The following is a 21,503-nucleotide window of genomic DNA, read 5'->3' as shown; positions in this document are numbered from 1 at the left end:
TTGAACTGGTGAGCCAGCTAAACCATGTTGAGCTGAGAGCTGGTCTGAACTGGCCAACTACCAACCAGCTATGTACCAGATATGTACTGCTAATATAACGTTTCCCTTGCACTGATAAAACACTCACTGAGCACTTTATTAGGAACACTATACTAATACTGGGTAGGGCCTCCCTTTGCTCTCAAAACAGTCTTGAATCTTTGTGAAAACATTCATTATCCTAGGGGTGACATTGGCTCAGGTGGTAAGAACAGTCGTCTGGCAGTCGGAGGGTTGCCGGTTCAATTCCGCCCTGGGTGTTGAGGTGTCCCTGAGCAAGACACCAACCCCCAAATGCTCCCGACGAGCTGGTTGATGCCTTGCATGGCAGCCAATCGCCGTTGGTGTGTGAGTGTGTGTATGAATGGGTGAATGAGAAGCATCAATTGTACAGTGCTTTGGATGAAGGCGCTATATAAATGCCAACCATAAGATACATAAGACTGCTCAATGATGTTGGTGGGTGTAATGATCATTGATCATCTAGTTTAAAACAAACAGTAATTATGCAGTCCAAATGCAGGTCATCCATAATTTGTGCCAGTAGGCCCTAATATAGCTAGTATTCATATAATTAAAATGAAAAGATTGTTCAAGTTGCATTGTGTCATTTCTCTCATTGCAGACAGGTGAAAGAAAAAGAACGAAAAAGTACTGCAGGGAATACAGTCTACAAATAGAATAGCCACAAACAATTGAAATAAATAAACAGAAATACACACAGATATTCTGAAAACTGTTCAATGGCTTTTGAGTAGGCTGATCGTGTGCATATGTGAATGTGAAATGCATATGAAAGCCCCAAAATTATCAATATGCCAGAGGGCTGCGACTTGCGCCTTAGACCTAGGTTGATCAGGTGCATGCGAAAGCATGAAATTTGGACCCGTCTGACTGGAAAATTAACTCCTCCCACTTCAGCGCACAGTGAGTCCCAAAATTACCAGAGAATATTTTGGAAAATTCAAAATCAACAGCAGACCAGCTCGCAAAACACCAGGTGCCAGCTGGAAAATAGGGCCCTCAGTCTTTTCCAGACCCTTGACACTATCACAAAGATTTCCATGAATGTGAATGGAAATTTTGGCACCAGTAAATTAAGACATTGTGTCACTTCTTGTATCAAAACTAGCAACTATGAACAGACAACTTTAGTTTTGATTCCACAGGCCCATAGACATAGATGGAAAATTTCAAAATGGCATGAGAGCTGGAAAAAAACACCACAGGAAGTAGCAATATTACAGCTGTTTTGACTTGACTTTATATGAACACCGATGAAGATGAACTCACCCTGAATGTCTTGCGGGGGCTGAAGTGGCGTATTTCCTCTCTTTGGTATTGGCGGAAGAAAGGATGAGCCAGGGACTGCTCAGCAGTGAGACGAACAGAGGGCTCCAGTACCAGCAGCCTGGAGATCTAAGAGGACAGGAAGAAACAGGAGGTCAAAGGTAGGAAGTGCTTTATTTTGGGCACATCTACCATAGCATGGACATTTTAGGAAAAAATCAGGACATCCAGATATAACTTGCTAATGGACTTATTCAATGATCTCATTTTTAGTTTGCCATGATCTTAAAGATATTCCTCTTTTGCAATTTTGCCTCTGTCAAGGTCATTTATGTAAATGAAGAAGAGCAGTGTCCCCAGCACCAATCCCTGTGGAATTCCCACTGCCCACAATACCCTGCTTGGATAAGGCCCCTGCTACTACTACTCTTTTCTATCCCGTAGCCAATTCCGAACCCACTTCGAAATGGCTCCTATAATTCCTACCATCCTCATTTTGATAATGAGTTTGTCATGCAGTACGCTATCAAATGTTTTTTGGAAATCTAGATATACAATATCATAAGCCCTGTTATCATCAAACACTTCGTAGCTTCCTCATAGAATTGGAAAAAGGCTTGTCAGGCATGTCAGGCATGACCTACCCTTACGAAAACCATGCTGGTTATCCCTTAGAATGTTATTATTTTCAAGAAATAATTCCAGTTTGTCCCTAATGATAGATTTCAGTATTTTACATGTGACTCAAGTTAGACTGACAGGCCTGTAGTGTCCTAGATCAGTACGGTCCCCTTTCTTATACAGTTGTAGGGACTACAACTTCCACATTCCCACAGGAAAATTCTGCGACGTCCACCACGAATGACGTCTAACTTGGTTCAGCCAATCCCATAATGGCGGGAGCAATAAACGGTCCCGTAAAAGAGCAAGACACGTTCTTGGGATCTCTCTTCTGCTTTTTCTGCCTCTTCTGCTTCTTCTCTTCGACGCACCCTTTTTGGCCATTCGCTTCAGCTCATCTGCTCCGAGACTCGGACAGAGGCTGAATGCTGCACAGCGCACTACCAGGCCTACGGACACACCCAGTTACCTCGCGGTAACTTCGTGGCCTATAGCGAGTGGAAACTGGTGTACGCGGAACGCTACATCAGTTTACTCCTGCAAAGCTCACAACAACGAAACAGCAACGAACTTTTACACCTGGAAAAGGACCAGCGGATCAGACGACAACGCGCTGCTAAGACGGGAACACCCCAGCCTGCGCATCTCTCCCGGACACCATTCACAGCACCATCGCCGCTTCTACAAGGACAGCATGTCTTTTGGATCCAGCAATGCATATGGACTCAGTAAGAAAACAAACACTCAGGCATAGCCAGTGTTTAGTTTAGTCTTAACTGTTTTTGTGAATCTGTGTTTCAATATTTACCATCCAACCATTGTAATGTGTTTGGTTAGCTACATATATATGTACGTGAATTGATTCGCCGTCTTTTGCGCATATATAGAGTAAAACTACGCAAGTAGTCCCTTCTCACAGCTGACTCTAACTCATTACCACACCCAGAACTCTAGCTTACTCAAGCTAGCTACTCCCACCTTTCCTTTGTTCAAGCGCGCCACACACACACGCACACACACATACCCAACTAAATTTCCCTACTAATTCCCGTTCGTTTATCTGTTATGTGTTTGTATGTTTGTTTAATAAATATATTTTATTAAACCCCCGTTTCCTTTTTCAGGAATATCATAGACATGAGAGCCGAGTTAAAGCAGTCTTTCGAAGAACTTCCAACCTTCAGGTTATCGGTATGTTTAATCATTAATATTGGTTATTTTAATTATTAATTAAAATACTAAATTTGTGGTTAGATATTTCTGATAATAGTAATTTTATGAGACTGATTACCTTTTGTAGTTATACTGCTACACAACGTTTAACTGGCGCCCCGGTTTCGTAGAGAGTAAAATCCCTGCGTTATTTGGCGGCCCGTGCGAGGACCCTACATAATTTGGAGTCCCGTGCGAGGACCCCTACACAGTACTGTGCAAAGGTTTTAAGCAGGTGTGAAAAAATGCTGTAAAATAAGAATGCTTCCAAAAATAGAAATGTTAATAGTTCATTTTTATCAATTAACAAAATGCATGAACATAAGAAGTGAATGAACAGAAGAAAAATCTAAATCAAATCTATATTAGGTGTGACCACCCTTTTTGCCTTCAAAACAGCATCAATTCTTCTGGGTATACTTGCACACAGTTTTTGAAGGAACTCGGCAGGTAGGTTGTTCCAACCAACTAGCCACATTTCTTCTTTGGATTTATGCCGCCTCCAATGCTTCTGTCTCTTCATGTAATCCCAGACAGACTCGATGATGTGTTGAGATCAGGGCTCTGGGGGGCCATACGATCACTAACAGGACTCCTTGTTCTTCTTCATGCTGAAGATAGTTCTTAATGACATTGGCTGTATGTTTGGGGTCAGAATAAATTTTGGTCCAATCAGATGCCTCCCTGATGGTATTGCATGATGGATAAGTATCTGCCTGTACTTCTGAGCATTGAGGAGACCATTAATTCTGACCAAATCCCCAACTCAGAATGCAACCCCAAACTTGCAAGGAACCTCCACCATGCTTCACTGTTGCCTGCAGACACTCATTCTTGTACCGCTCTCCAGCACTTCGGCGAACAAACTGCCTTCTGCTACAGCCAAATATTTAAAATTTTGACTCATCAGTCCAGAAAACCTGCTGCCATTTTTCTGCACCCCAGTTCCTGTGTATTCATGCATAGTTGAGTTGCTTGGCCTTGTTTCCACATCGGAGGTATGGCTTTTTGGCTGCAGTTCTTCCATGAAGATGGCACTGCTGGACATCTTCCGATTGCGAAGGGAAGTAAGCATGATGTGTCTTTCATCTGCTGCACTAAGTTTCCTTGGCCCGACCACTGTGTCTACGGTCCTCAACGTTGCCTGTTTCTTTGTGCTTCTTCAACAGAGCTTGGACAGCACATCTGGAAACCCCTGTCTGCCTTGAAATTTCTGCCTGGGAGAGACCTTGCTGATGCAGTATACCTTGTGTCTTGTTGCTGCGCTCAGTCTTGCCATGGTGTATGACTTCTTACATTAAACTGTCTTCAGCAACCTGTTTCTGTTTCAGTTAATGATTGCGTTTCAACCTACATATTACATTGATGATCATTAGCTCCTGTTTGGTATAATTGGTTTATCACACACCTGACTATATGCCTACAAAACCCCTGACTTGTGCAAGTGTACCTAGAACAAGGGTGGTCACACCAAATATTGATTAGATTTAGGGTTTTCTTCTGTTAACTCACTTTGCATTCTGTTAATTGATAAAAAATAAACTATTAACATTTCTACTTTTGAAAGCATTCTTACTTTACAGCATTTTTTCACACCTGCATAAAACTTGCACAGTACTGTGTATTGGTATTATATTACCTTGTTTTCCTACCTATTTCTCCGGTTTTTAAAGACCAATAAAAATACCAGTGGTTTAAAATTATCTCACTTAACTCTTTGCGGAATATGCCATGGGGCCTGCTGCCTTATTTGTCTTTAGTTTATGTAATTTATATACTTCTTTATCCCCTATCTCAAGACAGGGCTCACCTTGGTCGGTGCCAGGCAAAAAAGCACTCCTCCCGATCAATCGTTAATAAAACAAACATTTTTAACGCATTTTCAATGCTAAAAATGTGTTTGGAAGCTAAGATTCTCACCGAGCCAACAATAGCATTTCGGCATTATTCGGCAGGACAAGCAGGGAAACATAAATAGGGGTGAGGGGTTCTCATAAATCTACAAATAGCAAAAAGATCTACAAATCTCCTTCTAAATGACACACTCGTTCTAAAAGACGCACTCCATTCTTTCATCGGTAACTTTCGGAACTGACAACAAAGCATAAAATTTCAGAAAGTTAATGACACCTTTCGAGCTGTGAAATGCATGTAAAAGCTAGAATTCTCATCTTTTTTTACAGAAAACCTCCAAAAACAATGACACATTATGCATTTATGGCAAGTGTCATTGATGAGTTGATTGGTGATTTTACTTGCTGGCATTGGTCTAATAAATCAAATTTATTAGCTATATTTTACAGCTGTAGGTATCCTGGAATCAGTTTGTAGTAATAAATTCAGGATTTTGTTCGTGATTTCTGTGAATCCTGTGTTAGAAGCCATATTTTCTTAGATTTTTCCTAATATGGTGTAATGGTTCTAATTAACAAGGGGCAAAATGTGGCAATACAGCCAAAATATTTGCCTTACCAACGGAAAATATACGTTGCTTAGCTACTCATTCTGAACGCACTTACAGCAATACAACTTCTCAGGGTTGCCTATGGCAACAGGTGCACCACCAGTTTTAGTTTACCCTTCTCCTCGTCTCACTCTGAGCTGATAGAGTTTCAGTTGAAAAATTAATGTTATCACTGCCAGAGAGTTACACTAGAGAGAGGTCCAACTTAGAGGCTAAATCACTCCGTGCTTAAATCTGCTTATGCAGAGCTATTTTTACAATGGATTCCAAGCAATGCTATCAGCTGTTGCACAACCAGGAGTACTAATGGTCATGAAGTACAATCGCACTGAAAAGGCAAGTGGTCCAAAACTAAGTAATACACATATAAGTATTTATTTGAGTTTGGTTTATTGATAATGTGGTTTAAAATAGCTGTCAGGTGGTGTTTTTTTAACATTATTTGGCTTACAAAGCTAACAGCTAATGGGGAGTGAGCTAAGAAAACTCTATATAAGAGTGCTTTGAGCCCAACATGTCCCCAATTTATTACCTAATCCAAGTCGTGATGAGAAACTCTGTGGACATGGGTCTAAAAAAGGCGAACTATCCCTTTAACGGTAACTTAGCTCACTAGCTACAATGTAGACTACAGTGTATGCACGTGAAATCAATATATTTCTCACAAAAAACATAGTTTGTCCACTTTTTTTACTTTACAACAGTGGTGAAAAAAGTGTTGTTGGCCTTTACTGATCCCCATGCAAAATGCAAAAATACTGATTTTTTTAAATTTTTTTATTTGAAAGTTTGTATTGGTAGGCCGACAATAGAATGTAGTTGTCACAGACGGGGGACAGAGAAACCAATAGTAGACTCAGGGGTTATGAGAAAATGGCAGGTTTAATGAGGCAGATGAAGAGGCAGACAAAGCATAATCAAAACAGGCAAAGAAAAAAAACCAGGAAGCCAGTCCAAACAGGGCAGAGGTACAGAGATCACAATCTAAGAGAAGAGTCCAGAGAAGAGCCAGGCAAGATTCAAAAACCAGAAATATCCCAAACCAGACAGAATGCCACAAGGGCAAAGTCATGGGGATGAGGAGGCTAGAACAAGGGGCAAGGAATACAAGGGCTCGGAACTGAGAATCAGGGAGTCAAGACAAATTAGCAAAGTGCAACTGAAAAGGACAGGTATAAATACACAGGGGAATGAGACAACCTAGGTGGGGCATGGGAGTCAGGGCGGTCTAACAAATAAACGGTGAGACACATGAAAGGGCAATCATGCAATGACGAGGGAGGAACGAAAACGCGGGACTGGATTCACATAGACACACATGTAATACAAACGGCTCTGGACTAGGGAGTAGACAATTGCACAGAGTTAAGGAACTGAGAGATAGTGGAGAGCAGGTGTGAACACTTCACTGAATAAAGGCTGGCAATTAGAGCTAGAAGAGGGAGGCAGTTATAGAGCAGTCCAGAAATAGAGAGTTAGTATGTTAGTTATGTGATTAAACTATAAATACCCAAAACTAGTGAATGTTAGCTTGTTAGTTAGACAAACATATTAGTGTGTTAATATAATTAGTACTGTATAAATTCTATGTTCATCAGGATTAGTATATTAGTGCCATCTACAAACTGGAGAGAAAGCAGTAAGAAAAGCTAGACTGAGAAGGAATCCTGGGAAACCGGAAAATTCAGAAAACACCCGAATAGTGAATCATACAGACAGGGAAGTGACTTGGGTTCAGAACTACATAAAAACACAGACATCACAGGGGAAGACGAGTGCAATGAACTATGAATGTAAGTAGAAAACCAGAAAAGAATATGAAAAATAATAAATGAACAAGAATAACAAAATTAACTAGCAGACAGTGACAGGATCAGGATCAGGATCATGACAGCAGTCTTACATTGCAAAGTCTGAGTCTTTGATGTGCCCCTGTCATTGAGTCATTGAGTGCTGGGAATCAACACTGATAGAATATCCATTCGCTTCATCTGTATTTCAATGAATATGAACCATGAGGTTAAACATGCTCCATCATGTTCTCTATTTTCATATTTCTAAGGTTCACAGAATGCATCGTTCTACATAAATAGGTGACTGTTCATGGGAATTGAGATCTATGCTTGATGCTGCGCTCTGGGTCAACCCTTTGTGGGGCAGATAAACGGTTTCACACAAAATGTATTATCTATTCTTAAAAATGAATGGCATGGACAATTAAACAGTCACCCAAAAGTGGTGGGGACACAACAAAAATCTACACCCATGCACAACCTCATTCTCCATGTAGCCTGTTATTAGGATATTTTAAAAAAATATTGATACATTTTCACCCACAAATTTACGAGACCGTTAAAAAAAGCTCTGGAGTAGAGTGCTCACCTGGTGGTGGTTGTGCGAAAAACAACCTGAAGATTATGGGTAATCTTGCTACAAATGACTGCTCAGCAGTCAAAAAAGAGGGCAAAAAAAATTAAATAATAGAAGTCAACTGGGAATTTCATTACAGGCAGTACTTAAATTATGATAACAATGATTAAAAATTTAAAAGGCGTGACAACTAATATGTTCCCAGCTAAAAAATAACAAATATTTTTCCCCAAATATAAATGATATCTCCAAACCAAGTGAATGCAAAGCGGCTGCCCCTCACTGTCAGAACCTCGCTAGTATTTTTTGCCACCACCCTTTCTTGTGGCTGCAGCACCTCTATTGGCCCTGCCCAGTGGCAGTGATATAGGCAGCAGGTGCAGCAGGACCACCACTCTCCTCTGGCAGATCCTCCAACAGAGAAGAATCAAGAGGTGAAGAATCCTCCACCTTTAGTGATCCCTCAGTAGCAAAAATAGCATTCCACTCATCACTGTCATCACCATCACTTTACAGACTGCCGATAAGTGAGAGGCAATTGTACACCGTTATGGTAAAAAGAGGCTGGTTAGGAGGCATACACAAATACTAGGTTGGCAGAGGGTGCCATTATTAGTGAATTTAATATTATTCTGATTTTGATTTTAAATTCACATAAAAACAATTTCCACACTTCTGGGAAAAATAGATGCACCTCCGCTGCCCATGCTTCTCGTTTGGAGTGGGATGCTATCAATGAAAAAAGACTATCAAACAAGTTTTAGTTTACTTGAATTTGTTACCATTGACTAAAGTTAACATGCTTATGCTTAGTGCTGTCAGTTGTATGATTGCTAGCTTATGCAACTTGCCAGCATTGGCAAAATTACCCCCATGCAGCTAGCAGCCAGTGCTTAGTAATGCATATACTTCAGACAGATTTACACATGGGATTATCCAGAACCTCAGTTTAACATCTCATCTGAAAGATGTTGTTTTACCGATAGCATACACCTTAAAAACAAGCCCAGTCTCACAGGATTCCTGGGACAACATGCGCCTATTCTCAGAAAATAAATTGTTTTATTTTCTGGAAAAATATCCATCACAGGGACTCACCAGGTCCTTCACGGTGTCAGACCGGTCATCCCACTCAGGAGAGCTGAACTGGTAACGACCCTCCATGATCATCCTCAGCATCAGCATCTGCTTGCGGTGCCAAAAGGGTGGGGACCCGGCCAAAAGGGTGAACAGGATCACCCCACATGCCCAGCTGAAAAAAGGAGGGTACAATGAAGCCCACAGAGACAATGCATCTAAGATGTCACAGACAGGAGAGATGCTATATAAAGACAGTGAAGCCAGATGGGAGTCACGGGAGCAGTTACACTTGAGAGTCCTTATCTGTGTTGTGCAGGTAGCAGTTGAAATTGTACTTCCCTCTAGGGTCTTTCAGCGCACTTATCCTTGGTTATGGGCTCGCACTTTGTACTTTGTTGTACGTCGCTCTGGATAAGAGCGTCTGCCAAATGCCATTAATGTAATGTTAATATAATGTAATGAGAGGGGAAGGGAGTGGTTCTATACAGATGAATACAGGAGGCAAGCATCAAAGCCAATGAAGGTAAGAGTAAGCTGAGTAAGAAGCAGAGCCACCATGAAAAACCTTTTTTAAATTTTTATTATTTTTTTTATTTATTTTTTTTTACTTTGGGTTGGAGACTCACAGGTCAACCTCTTGACCATATCCTGGGTGAGACTCATCCATGGAACATTTCAAGATTTCTGGAGCTAAATAGCCAGGTGTCCCACACAACTCTGAAAGAAAGAAAAAGGGGAAAAGGAGACCAACCTTTCAATGGAAAATATACATAATGCAGAATGATCACAAAAAAGTCACATATAAAATACTATTAATGTAGGGGGTTTTTTTTCTCCCAAAAAGCAGCCAAATGTTTCTCTTAAAGGTAATATTATGCAGGTAAAGAAATGCAGAATTAAGAAAATATATTAAAGAATATAGTTTGCATGTGGCATGTGGCATCCAAAATGTCCAAGTCATGTTGCTTGAAAACGAAGGATACCAAATTGCAAATTAAGTAATTGACAATGAGAATTATACCTTTGTGAAGAAAAAGAGAGTTCCTGCTTTGCAAAAGTTTGTCGCAAATTATGCCTGATTCATATACAGATTATAAAGACGAATAGAAGAACATTTCTATAAAATAGAATAAACATTCACATTTGTTAAAATTTCCATATTCAGTGAAGCATTGTCATCCTTGACAAGAAATGAAGAAAAAGGTTGCATATCATAAACATACATAATAATCTATGTTGTGTTCAAACATATCTGGGGCTTCATTTATAACCATTGCGTACGCACAAAAAAGGGCTTAAAATGTGTTTGCCACTTTCTAAGCATAAATTGTGATTTATAAAAATAAAATAAAAAACTTGACAAGGAAATGTGCATACATTTACGGAAACTTTGACCCACGCGTACACACATTATGGAGGCAGAGGGAAATAGAGAAAATGATTTGGACTCCTGCTAATAATATCACTTGTCAGCGGGAAATCCATGCCTGAGTAATTGGTTCGTTACCAATAAAGCACATAACCAAAAAATAAAAAAAATGATCTATTTTCAAATTCATATCATACCATTCATATCATAATGGAATTGGTGCATCAATTGATCCACATTGACTGATTCAAAGTGTTAAGCAATTCCAATAATTATGAAAGGGTAATAAAATGGCTGGGTAATAAGTAAAGATGAGCAATGGCTGCTTTAGCACTGTTGGAGGACTTTGCTAATGGCAGGCTTCGGATGGAGAGGGTGTTCAGTGACCACAAGGACCAAGATGATGACTGGCTTATGAGCTGATTTCGATAACATCCCATTTTTTTTACGGTTAACCGTGTAACTGATACTACTTATGACCGCTATGGGTCAAAATTCTTTGATAACTATGGATTCAATATAGCGAACTATAGCATTCAATTCCCTGCAGTATTTGCATTCTTAATCCCCTGAAATGGCCACAGATTGATTGCCAGTTTAGAATCTAAACAGCGCATTTCAATATTGCTTAAACCGCAATAATACGCCTGGTGGTGAACGCACATTTATTTTAAACTGAGCTTACCATTTCAGATTCAGAAAAAATGATCGATTATCGGTTAGCAATTTTTTGTAAATGTTTACAACTCAGTTTGGTTAACAGTTTAAACCGTTCACACCCCTAACACGAGGACGAATTTGCATTTGTGAATCGAAAGCATTTTCATTCCATCCATCCATTATCTTAACCCGCTTATCCTGAACAGGGTCCCAGCATACAATGGTCGAAAGGCTGGAATACACCCTGGACAGGTTGCCAGTCCATCGCTGGGCACACACACCATTCACTCACACACCCATGGGCAATTTAGACTCTCCAATCAGCCTAACCTGCATGTCTTTGGACTGTGGCAGGAAACCGGAGTACCCGGACGAAACCTATGCAAACACGGGGAGAACATGCAAACTCCACACAGAGGCCCCGACCGACCCGGATTCGAATCCAGGACCTCCTTGCTGTGAGGCGGCAGTGCTACCCACTGCACCATCCATGCCACCTCCATTTTCATTCCATCATTATCAAGGACATTTCTATGCTTATCAATATTAATTAAGGGCATTTCTTTAGCCATTTACAGGTGCATCTCAAAAAAAAAATTCTGTGATTTAATTCAAAAAGTGAAACTTTCATGTATTCTAGATTCATTACACATAAAGTGAAATATTTCAAATATTTATTATTTTATTTAGGGCCTCCAGCTCATGAAAATCATAAATCCAGTATCTCAGAATATTACATAAGATTTATAATACAAATCTGAATTAAATTTACGGAAAAACAAATGAACTTTTCAATGATATTCGAATTTTTTTAGATGCAGCTGTATGGGTAACTATGGGAGTGAACTAGGCGGTGTGTTGGGCTTGTGCACATATGGACAATTCCAAGTTGATTTGGGATTTATAAAAGGAAATAGTGCACTGGCAGGTGTACGGAATGTTTTAGAAATCAGAATACTAATAGTATTCAGAATTAGGGTACTTACTTATGCAAACATTTCCACAGAGTTTTATAAATGAGGCCCCTGGAAACTATATACTGGGGTTAGCACACTACACTATACTATCCAGGTGCTTTCACCTTTAGAAACAGTGCATGTGGATTGCCTGGTGGCTTTGTTCACACAAATCACAAACACAATTATTGATTGCCTACCCACAGTGGCAGTGAGCTATCACCATACAAACCCCAGACCAATCCCCTTGAAATACGCTTTTTCTATTCACTCATTTGAAAGAAAAAACAAAAAAAACATTCAACTTTGGCAACTTGGCTTGCTACCTTTTCTGCTGGGCTGTTTTCTCTCAAGACCTGTATTTCTAAGGCATTCTGTTTCACTGTGCTGTAGTTGCTCCATTATTCTGCATTATCACAAAACATAGGCACTTGACATTGGACAACAACATACACAGGCATGTTTCCCAGCAATCTTTGCATATTATCAGAAAATAAGAAAAAAAGAAAGTAGGCTACCACCTACAATGAAAGATATCAATTACAAATAAATTGCCAAATTTGCTGATTGTCAGAGCAACCTGTTCGATCAACTATTAAGAAATGTATAACTCATAATGAATGAACATGATCAGTACAAAAGAAATGAATGAAAGAAAATATCAAACCATAGTGTGCCTCCCAAAATAGTCCCACAAAACTGAAACGAAAGTTCAAAAAAACCAAAAGGCAGTGGAATCTTCCTGAAATCAGTGAATGAAAATGTAAAAATGCCAGAGCAGCTGTAGACAGAATCCTATGACTCTGAGCACACCAAACATCATGAAACACCAGGCCAGATACTTGAGCTTCCTCAGATGGCAACAACAGAGATCAAGACCTCCAATTGTCCACCACCTGACTACCTGTGTGTGCCTGTGTGAAAAGCCTACCCAGTAAAGGCATGCATTTTTATGGCTTGGGAGAGGCAGACCGATCTTATCTGAAACTGGCAATTTAGGCATTAAAGTACCCTTTCATTGTTAGAAGCAGGACAGAGCACTATGATATTGTTATAAAATGATTCACGGTTTCAGCCTCTTCCTAATAAGACCAAACATGAATACTGTAGGAAGTACACAAGCTCAGTTATGGAATACCTCTTAAAACAAAAGTTTCCTTCTGATAGTTGTAGACAAGTGATTGTTAACTGCACCTTCCAGAAACATAAATGTTTCCATCCATCCATCCATTATCTGAACCCGCTTATCCTGATCAGGGTCGCAGGGGGGCTGGAGCCTATCCCAGCATACATTGGGCGAAAGGCAGGAATACACCCTGGACAGGTCGCCAGTCTATCACAGGGCACACACACCATTCACTCACACGCTCATACCTACGGACAATTTAGACTCTCCAATCAGCCTAACGTGCATGTCTTTGGACTGTGGGAGGAAACCAGAGTACCCGGAGGAAACCCACGCAGACACGGGGAGAACATGCAAACTCCACACAGAGAGGCCCTGGCTGACGGGGATTCGAACCCAGGACCTCCTTGCTGTGAGGCGGCAGTGCTACCCACTGCACCATCCGTGCCGCCCATAACAATGCCCATAAATGTTTCCCATGTATCAAAACCAAATCGCACTATGTTGGTTTCTACTTGAAGCTGGAATTGCTTCTAAAAATGTAGGTATCAACTGTCCAGCTTAAAAAAACATTATACGTATCAACTTTGAGATTTTCAATCAATGATTTCAGTTAGATTACATTCACTTAAAAGGTCCCTTCCAGCATGTGGAATGTTGGGCAGGGAATAGGGGCAGGATGGTGTGTGATGCTCCATAAACATGGTTTACGAGAGTAGCGTAATAAGAGATGGGCAATGAGAGTGTTTGCCAAAATAATGTAAAACATAATTGGTAAAATTAATACAATACAATAAATTAATAATAAAATAATTAATAATTAATACAATAAAATTGGCAATAATCAAACTAGTCTGACATGGCCATTGCAGAACATGGATGTTTTTTTTTTTGTTTTTTTTTACTTCATTTCGGTGTGGATTTTGATGTATGTCTACCTACAAATGCAGTCAATTAAAATGAGGGGGGGTTCTGCAGGTCCCATAGATTTCCATGGTTGTTGCTGTGTTGTGACCTGCAGTGGTTGAAAAGAACACCAGGAGGTGCAGTCGTCCATGTCAGCCAGTCTCTTTAATAGGCCAGTGGCCATTTTTAGCAAATGATTTCATGACTTCAGGGCTACAAAAAAACTTAAAATCAGGACAACAAATTAGAGGTTATTATTGTCTCATAAATAATTATATATATATAAACCGTACATACAGTAGTGTGCAGTGATGATTATACACTTAACACAATGAAGATAAATCAGAAACGAAGTACTATTCAAGTATTTATTTAATGTAATATTGGTTCATGTAGATGAAAATAAGTAAACCGATAACAATATATTGTGGAAAAAAAAGTCAATATCTAGCATGGCCACCATTTGCTTGGATTACAGCATTTAATCGTTCCAATATTTTTTTTATTTCTTCACTCGTTAAACCATTCCATATGGTTTGAAGTTCATTCCAAAGAGATTCTTTCGATGTTACAATAGATTTATTTATCTTGGTATCCAGCAAATGCCAGATTTGGTCAATCAGATTAAGGTCTTGAGCGGGCCAAGTCATAACTTTTATGTCATCAGATGATTCTTTTCATCAAGTGACCAACCAGCATCATGTAAGGGTGCAATGCAGCTACGAATAATCTCAGAGAGCTCCTTCTGTCGTGCCATCGTGTTTAACACTGTGACACTGCTCAAAGTTCGTGTTACCTTAAATACTAGAACAACTGACCATCACAAGTAAATTTGCAGAATAATGTTGCTTCAAACCAGTTTAAACAAATTGGTTAGCATCAACAATCATGGAATGAACCTTCAAACATGCATTCATGCTATGCAAAAGTTAAAAAAAGAAAGAAAGAAAGATGTTTTCAGTGTTTCTGTAATTATGTAATGTAGTTATGTAATTGTGGGAATTAATTTTTTGTTGTTGTTCTAATTGCTGACAACAGTATTGTTCAATACATTTTCAGTAATATATTAGGACCCCTTTTAAAATGTGGTGGTGTATAATCATCACTGCATACTACTGTAAATTACGTAAAATTAAAATAAACTTAAAAATAAAATAAATTTGTTAACAAATAAGAATAATACAAATATTTTCCCAAATGTATGTTGTAATGTCATCAACTGATCAAACTGACAAATCATTATAGGCCTGCGAGCTTAACGGTAAGAGGTAACATTCACAATCATATATACAATTGATGTTAGTCCTTAATTACAATTATAGCCGACTGCTGCAACTTTGTTAATTAATGGTAAATACAGTGATTTTTCTTGGTTAAATGTTTTGTTTTTCATTCATTTAAACTTTTCCAAGGATTTTTTCTCATGTAGACCTCTCTTAACTTAAGGGTGAACTAAAGAAACACTTTTGTTAAGGCATTTAGGTTCTTAGCATTATGAGGCTCATTTGAAGCATGCTGAAGCCTTATGTTTGGGTGTCAGTATTGGCTGAAGTTGCAGTCAGAAATGTTTCTGAAAATCTGAGAAAACTGAAAAGGCGGCAGTGATCACAGTGTTAAAATATGAATCTATTAAATTCATACATCCAATGCACATTACTGGGAAAGTATTAAAATAATGTGCCATTGTAGCTAGTTGTATTTGTATGCTATTGTAGTAGAACCATGGGTGGATTTTAGCAAATTACATTACGTTTTCTAATGGTGTATGGTTTGTTAGGTTTGCATAAAACAACACAAAACTGTAGTATTCAGTTCATGAAACTGTTCTTGAGATTTCATGCCAAAAAAGGTTGACGTTTTACAACTAGATTTTCTGATTCCTATGTCTAAATAGAGCACTTCCTTTGGATTACTTCCAAGGTATCTCTTGTCTGTGCAAATATTTCTGAGGAAGACAGACATTTGATTCAACATTTTCCGTGACATGACCCCATTTTCCAAATACATTCTCATAATATTTTTTTATTATTCAGTATTCGGGATGGGCACTTTCAGTATTTTCATGTTTATGAAAATTTCGAAATTTCATTGTTTAACCAATTAAAAAGCTATTTTTTGAATCCTGGCAATAGGCTGTTCAAGCATACTCCAAAAGGGCAGACCACCGCCAAAACAATAAAATTCCGCATTAAATATGTTACTGCACAACAGGGGTGTCATTTCAAGAAAAACTTGGGATGGCAAAAAAATAAATTAATAATAATAATAATAATAATAATAATAATAATAATAATAATTTATGGTTACAGAAAAGACAACAGATCATTGGCAACCGTGAAAATTTGCGGTTTGTTTTAATAAATCTGGTCACTCATTTGGATGGAAAGGCAAAAAGCTATTTGTTTTTCCACATTTATGGACAGCTGACTATTGTTGTGTTGTGTTAAGGACTTGTGTTTTAATTTTACAATTGATTTAGGTATTGAACTCCGCAAGAATCCCTATCCAGTGGCCTTGTTTTGACAGGGAGGTTCCTTATTTGTTTCAAGAAAGGTGGCAATACCACTTGTCAAACTCAACTAGTGAAACACTTGGTGTCATTTTGTTTCAAAGGCAATAAAAATACAAGAGACATTTCTGATGAGCTGCGGTGTATTTGTTTGTGCACCTGACATCTATGCTGTGATCTTGCTACACAGCTGATTTAATTTCCCATCCAACAACATATTACAGTCCCATGCTGCTACGTGATGGGAGGTCAGCCACCAGTGGAAAAAGCAATGTTACTGACATGTTACTTCCCAACTCTAGCCTATTTTCACTGTAGACTGTTCCTTCTCAACTGGCATGTGCTGATCTTGCACATTGGTAGATTCTAGTTGTAACAATTCCATGGGATTTGATCATTCATGGATTAATTCATTTTATTTATCTTAAAATTAAGATAATTAGCAGTCTAATCATATAAGTGACAACCTGTACAATATGCTCTTTTCTGGTTGAAACGTTTAAGTTGTGTTCCGTCATGCTGCTTTTGCTGTGCAGTATATCTATATTAAGTATCATATACCTGTTACAGGCAAACTATGTTTTGTAGGGGTCCTCGCACGGGCTCCAAAATATGTAGGGGTCCTCGCACAGGGCTCCAAATTATGTAGGGTCCTCGCATGGGCCGCCAAATAACGTAGGGATTTCACTCTCTACGAAACCGGGGCGCCAGTTATGTAGCAGTATAACTGCAAAAAGTAATCAGTCTCATAAAATTACTGTTATCAGAAATATCCAACCACAAATTTAGTATTTCAATTAATAATTCAAATAACCAATATTAATGATTGAACACACCGATAAACTGAAGGTTGGAAGTTCTTCGAAAGACTGCTTTAACTCGGCTCTCATCTCTTTGTGATTCCAAAACGGACACCGGGGTTTAATAAAATATATTTATTTAACAACGTACAAACACAGAACAGTTAAACTAACGGGAATTAGTAGGGGAAGTTAGGGTGTGTGTGTGCGTGTGTGTGTGGGCGCGAGCAAGCGCGCGTGTCGCTTGAACAAAGAAAAGGCGAAAGTGGGAGTAGCTAGCTTGGGTAAGCTAGAGTTCTGGGTGTGGTAATGAGTTAGAGTTAGCTGTGAGAAGGGACTACTCACGTAGTTTTACTCTATATATATATGCGCAAAAAATGGCGAATCAATTCATGTACATATATATGTAGCTAACCAAACACATTACAATGGTAGGATGGTAAATATTGAAACAGATTCACAAAAACAGTTAGACTAAACTAAACACTGGCTATGCTGAATGTTTGTTGTCTTACTGAGTCCATACGCATTGCTGGATCCAAAAGACGTGCTGTCCTTGTAGAAGCGGCAATGGTAATGTGAATGTACTGGAGAAGTGCGCAGGCTGGGGCGTCTTAGCCGCGCGTTGTCGTCTGGTCCACTCGGTTGCTGGAAGGATGTTCGCTTCAGTTGTTCTTTGGTGAGCTTTGCAGGGGTAAACTGATGTAGCGTTCCGCGTACACCAGTTTCCACTCGCTATAGGCCACAAAGTTACCGCAAGGTGTGTCCGTAGGCCTGGTAGTGCGCTGTGCAGCATTCAGCCTCTATCCGAGTCTCGGAGCAGATGACCTGAAACGAATGGCCAAAAAGGGTGCGTCGAAGAGAAGAAGCAGAACAAAGATCCCAAGAACGTGTCTTGCTCTTATATTGGCTGAACCAAGTTAGACGTCATTCGTGGTGGACGTCGCGGAATTTTCCTGTGGGAATGTGGAAGTTGTAGTCCCTACATCCCCCCTGTGGTCTCAGGATGCGGCTGAAGCCAGTGTTCCTTGAGAGCATAAAAGTCAGTTCACAGTCCACAGGTCAAGTACATTGGGTCGGTAACACAGTTCACAATTGACTGACAAACATCCAGGCATTTATCAACAATTAACTAAACTGGTCTAAAACACATGATACAAACAATGTGAAACATTAAGGTCAAACAGTGAATACATTGTCACAAAACATAAGAAACCTCGGTGAAAGGGTTAGTCGTTTTGTTAGTTCAGGTGTTTTGTTAGTTATTGGATGGTGTCCAGAAGGTGGAGCACCAACAGGAATGACCCAGCCATGAAAATGTTTAGATGATGTAGGGGTCTAGGATGGAGAGGCTGTAGCCTTTTTGGAAGTCTTGTTCAGACTGACCAATTGTTCTAGTCCCTACAGTCAGGTTGCTGACGAGGGTTGTCATCTGAAATATGTGGGGACATTTTCAAATTAGGGCAGCTTTCTGTATCCAAGCTTAACGTTATGGCTGTGTCATCAGGAAGGAAATGGAGGTGGTCTCATTTCTAAATGATGTGGTAAGCTCACAAGTGGTCTTGTCTTGCTTGGGGAAGAGGTGGAGTAAGGCACACTGGGGTGTGGCAATATACTTGTAAAGATTACACTGTAGTTTCTACATACAATACTTTACGATGGTTCAGTAGGTGTAGAAAGAAGCAATGAACGTTTACGAGTTATGACAGGTGTCGGATTTAACTCTACAGTACCTACTTACGATCTGCGTTTGCTGCTGCTACATGCAAATCTAAGTGGCTGCTATAAACTACCAGTTTATTTTGCCACCCCCCTTTGGTAGGAAAGGTGTGCAAAAGAAAGTGGTCAAAGCTTCAGCTGGGAGTCTGCCTGTGAGGAGACCACGGCTATAGATCAGTCTTATTCAGTCTTTTGATGGAGGTTGAACAAGACCAGATAGCTCTTTGGAGTGGTTACTCAAGGCATACACACTACTGAACAAAGGTTAGAGGCTTTAGTTGTCCTCAGAGGAACTGAAGAAGCTCTCTTCAGACAAGGTATCTTCCCTATCAGAGTCATGCTGGTGACTCTGAGGCTTGGGCCTACCGGGTCGGTCTTCTCTCCAATTCCGGCTGGAATCAGAGTGTGAGAAGCGACCACGGTGGCTCTTAACCGGGAACTTACTCACATGCCATTGTTTTGAGCCATTAGACTTTAATGGGGCAACTTGGGAAGTGCCGGTGGGATTGGTTGGAACAACGTGCTGAGCTGTTTCCAATACCTCGTTCCTGGGCACAATCCTTAAAGTGTCCCAGACCATTTGGGCTTCATTTCTTAATTCACAGGCTGAGTGTTGGCCCCTTGAAAACAGTGAAACTTGAGTTTGGACGCAGGGGTGCAGGTTGTGCACAAAAAGGGATTTGAAGGCTTGATCTTCATCTAAGCCTAGTCCGTTTCTGCCCTGGAAAAAAGCATGTTTAAGTCGTTGGTAAAAGTCTTTTGGTCGTTCTGTACGGCTATATTTAACCTCCACAGATTTGATCATGGCTGTGGCCTGATCAAACCGTGGCAGGTACTCAGCTACCAACGCTTCACAAACCTTGGGATAGCTGGAACGAACCTGTGGTGGAAGTTGTTCCATAAATGTATGGATCTCTCTGGTAGAGGTTTTCCATACAAGTCGTACCTTTTCTCGATCGGTTGCCCTGGGCAGATCCAAGAGACAGTAGTCAACTTCTCTCAAGTAACTCTGAATGTTAAATTCGGAGTCCTTGGGGTCAAATGTGTGGACATACTTCGCCATGGCCTCTAGCTCCTCAAAGCGAAGACCATGTGAAGTTGCACTAGTCTGCCTGTTTGGAGAAGGAGAGACTGAAATCACATTTGAATGTGAATGCGTTTCATGCGGAGCTCGACGTCCTCGGTTTGGTTTAGGGGGCGGAGCTACAAAACAGTCATTCTCACAATGGTTGGCAGAAGACGAATTGTCGCTGTCAGTGTACTGTACAGAGCTGTCACCTATCCTCTCAGTTATAAAGGGAAAGCTAGCGGGATTAGCGTTGCTTTTTGTGTGCCCAATTAATAACGCTAGATCTCCTCTACCGTGTCCATGGGAGGGTTCCCTGACCTCCTCACGAAAGGGGTGGGCATGGAAGGTGCAGTCCTGTACTTGCCTAACTGTTTCTCCCTTGCGAAGATGGACCACCATTGGGATGCAGACTGATGAGTCTCCATCAGAGCAAGCTGTGGAACCGGGATCTGACAAACCCGAATCAATTTGTGACCCCCCTTCCCCCGCCTTGTGGTGTAAGGAGGAAGCAGGAGAAGCTGGAGTTGGGCAAGCCTGAGAAAGCAGGCTTACAGAAGAGAGTGGATGTGGTAGCTTGTAGCATCCACTCTTCAACTGAAATAATTCCTCTCTGTAGGAACAAAGATCTGATTCGGCTGAATGCAGATCACGCAAGTATTATACTGCTTTCTGGCCAACAGTTTGAAAACACTGGTGTGTTGTCCTTTGAGGTATGCCATCTCTGATTCTAAGTTTTTGTTGCTCTGAAGAGCAAGACTAATCTGTCTGGCAAAATTCAAGACCAGACAACTTAGAATTGGGTCTTTTGACTGGGTGGGGGAGTGACCTTTCTCGTTGATTAAGGAGAACATTTCTTTCCTACAGGCGGCACGGATGGTGCAGTGGGTAGCACTGCCGCCTCACAGCAAGGAGGTCCTGGGTTCTAATCCCCGTCGGCCGGGGCCTCTCTGTGCAGAGTTTGCATGTTCTCCCCGTGTCTGCGTGGGTTTCCTCCGGGTACTCCGGTTTCCTCCCACAGTCCAAAGACATGCATGTTAGGCTGATTGGAGAGTCTAAATTGCCCATAGGTATGAGTGTGTGTGTGAGTGAATGGTGTGTGTGCCCTGTGATGGACTGGCGACCTGTCCAGGGTGTATTCCTGCCATTCGCCCAATGTATGCTGGGATAGGCTCCAGCCCCCCTGCGACCCTGTTCAGGATAAGCGGGTTCAGATAATGGATGGATGGATGGATGGATGGATTTCTTTCCTACAATCAGTGAGGTTCATCTGATTCAGGAAAGCTATGTAGCCAGGTGCTAAACCTTGGGCTAAA

The 21,503-nt window shown here is 40.5% G+C and overlaps 2 protein-coding genes across 4 annotated transcripts in view; one reads left to right on the top strand and one right to left on the bottom strand.

The window, feature by feature from the left end:
* The window catches only part of phkg2 (phosphorylase kinase, gamma 2 (testis)), a 68,001-nt gene that overhangs the window by 2,656 nt on the left and 43,842 nt on the right, over nt 1-21,503 (bottom strand). For both annotated transcript variants that reach the window (XM_061232464.1, XM_061232465.1), the window contains exons 7-9: nt 9,703-9,793; nt 9,095-9,248; nt 1,333-1,458 (exon numbers count right to left, since the gene is read on the bottom strand). In XM_061232464.1, the coding sequence (XP_061088448.1) occupies nt 1,333-1,458; nt 9,095-9,248; nt 9,703-9,793 (371 nt within the window). The remainder of the gene's footprint in view (nt 1-1,332; nt 1,459-9,094; nt 9,249-9,702; nt 9,794-21,503) is intronic.
* Nucleotides 1-21,503, top strand: part of cfap119 (cilia and flagella associated protein 119) — a 116,834-nt gene that overhangs the window by 90,746 nt on the left and 4,585 nt on the right. The gene's annotated exons all lie outside the window — the stretch shown is intronic.

Source organism: Conger conger, chromosome 2 (assembly GCF_963514075.1).
Source record: "Conger conger chromosome 2, fConCon1.1, whole genome shotgun sequence".
In the NCBI taxonomy this organism is placed as follows: Eukaryota; Metazoa; Chordata; class Actinopteri; order Anguilliformes; family Congridae; genus Conger; species Conger conger.
This window is presented reverse-complemented; position numbering and strand designations above follow the sequence as displayed.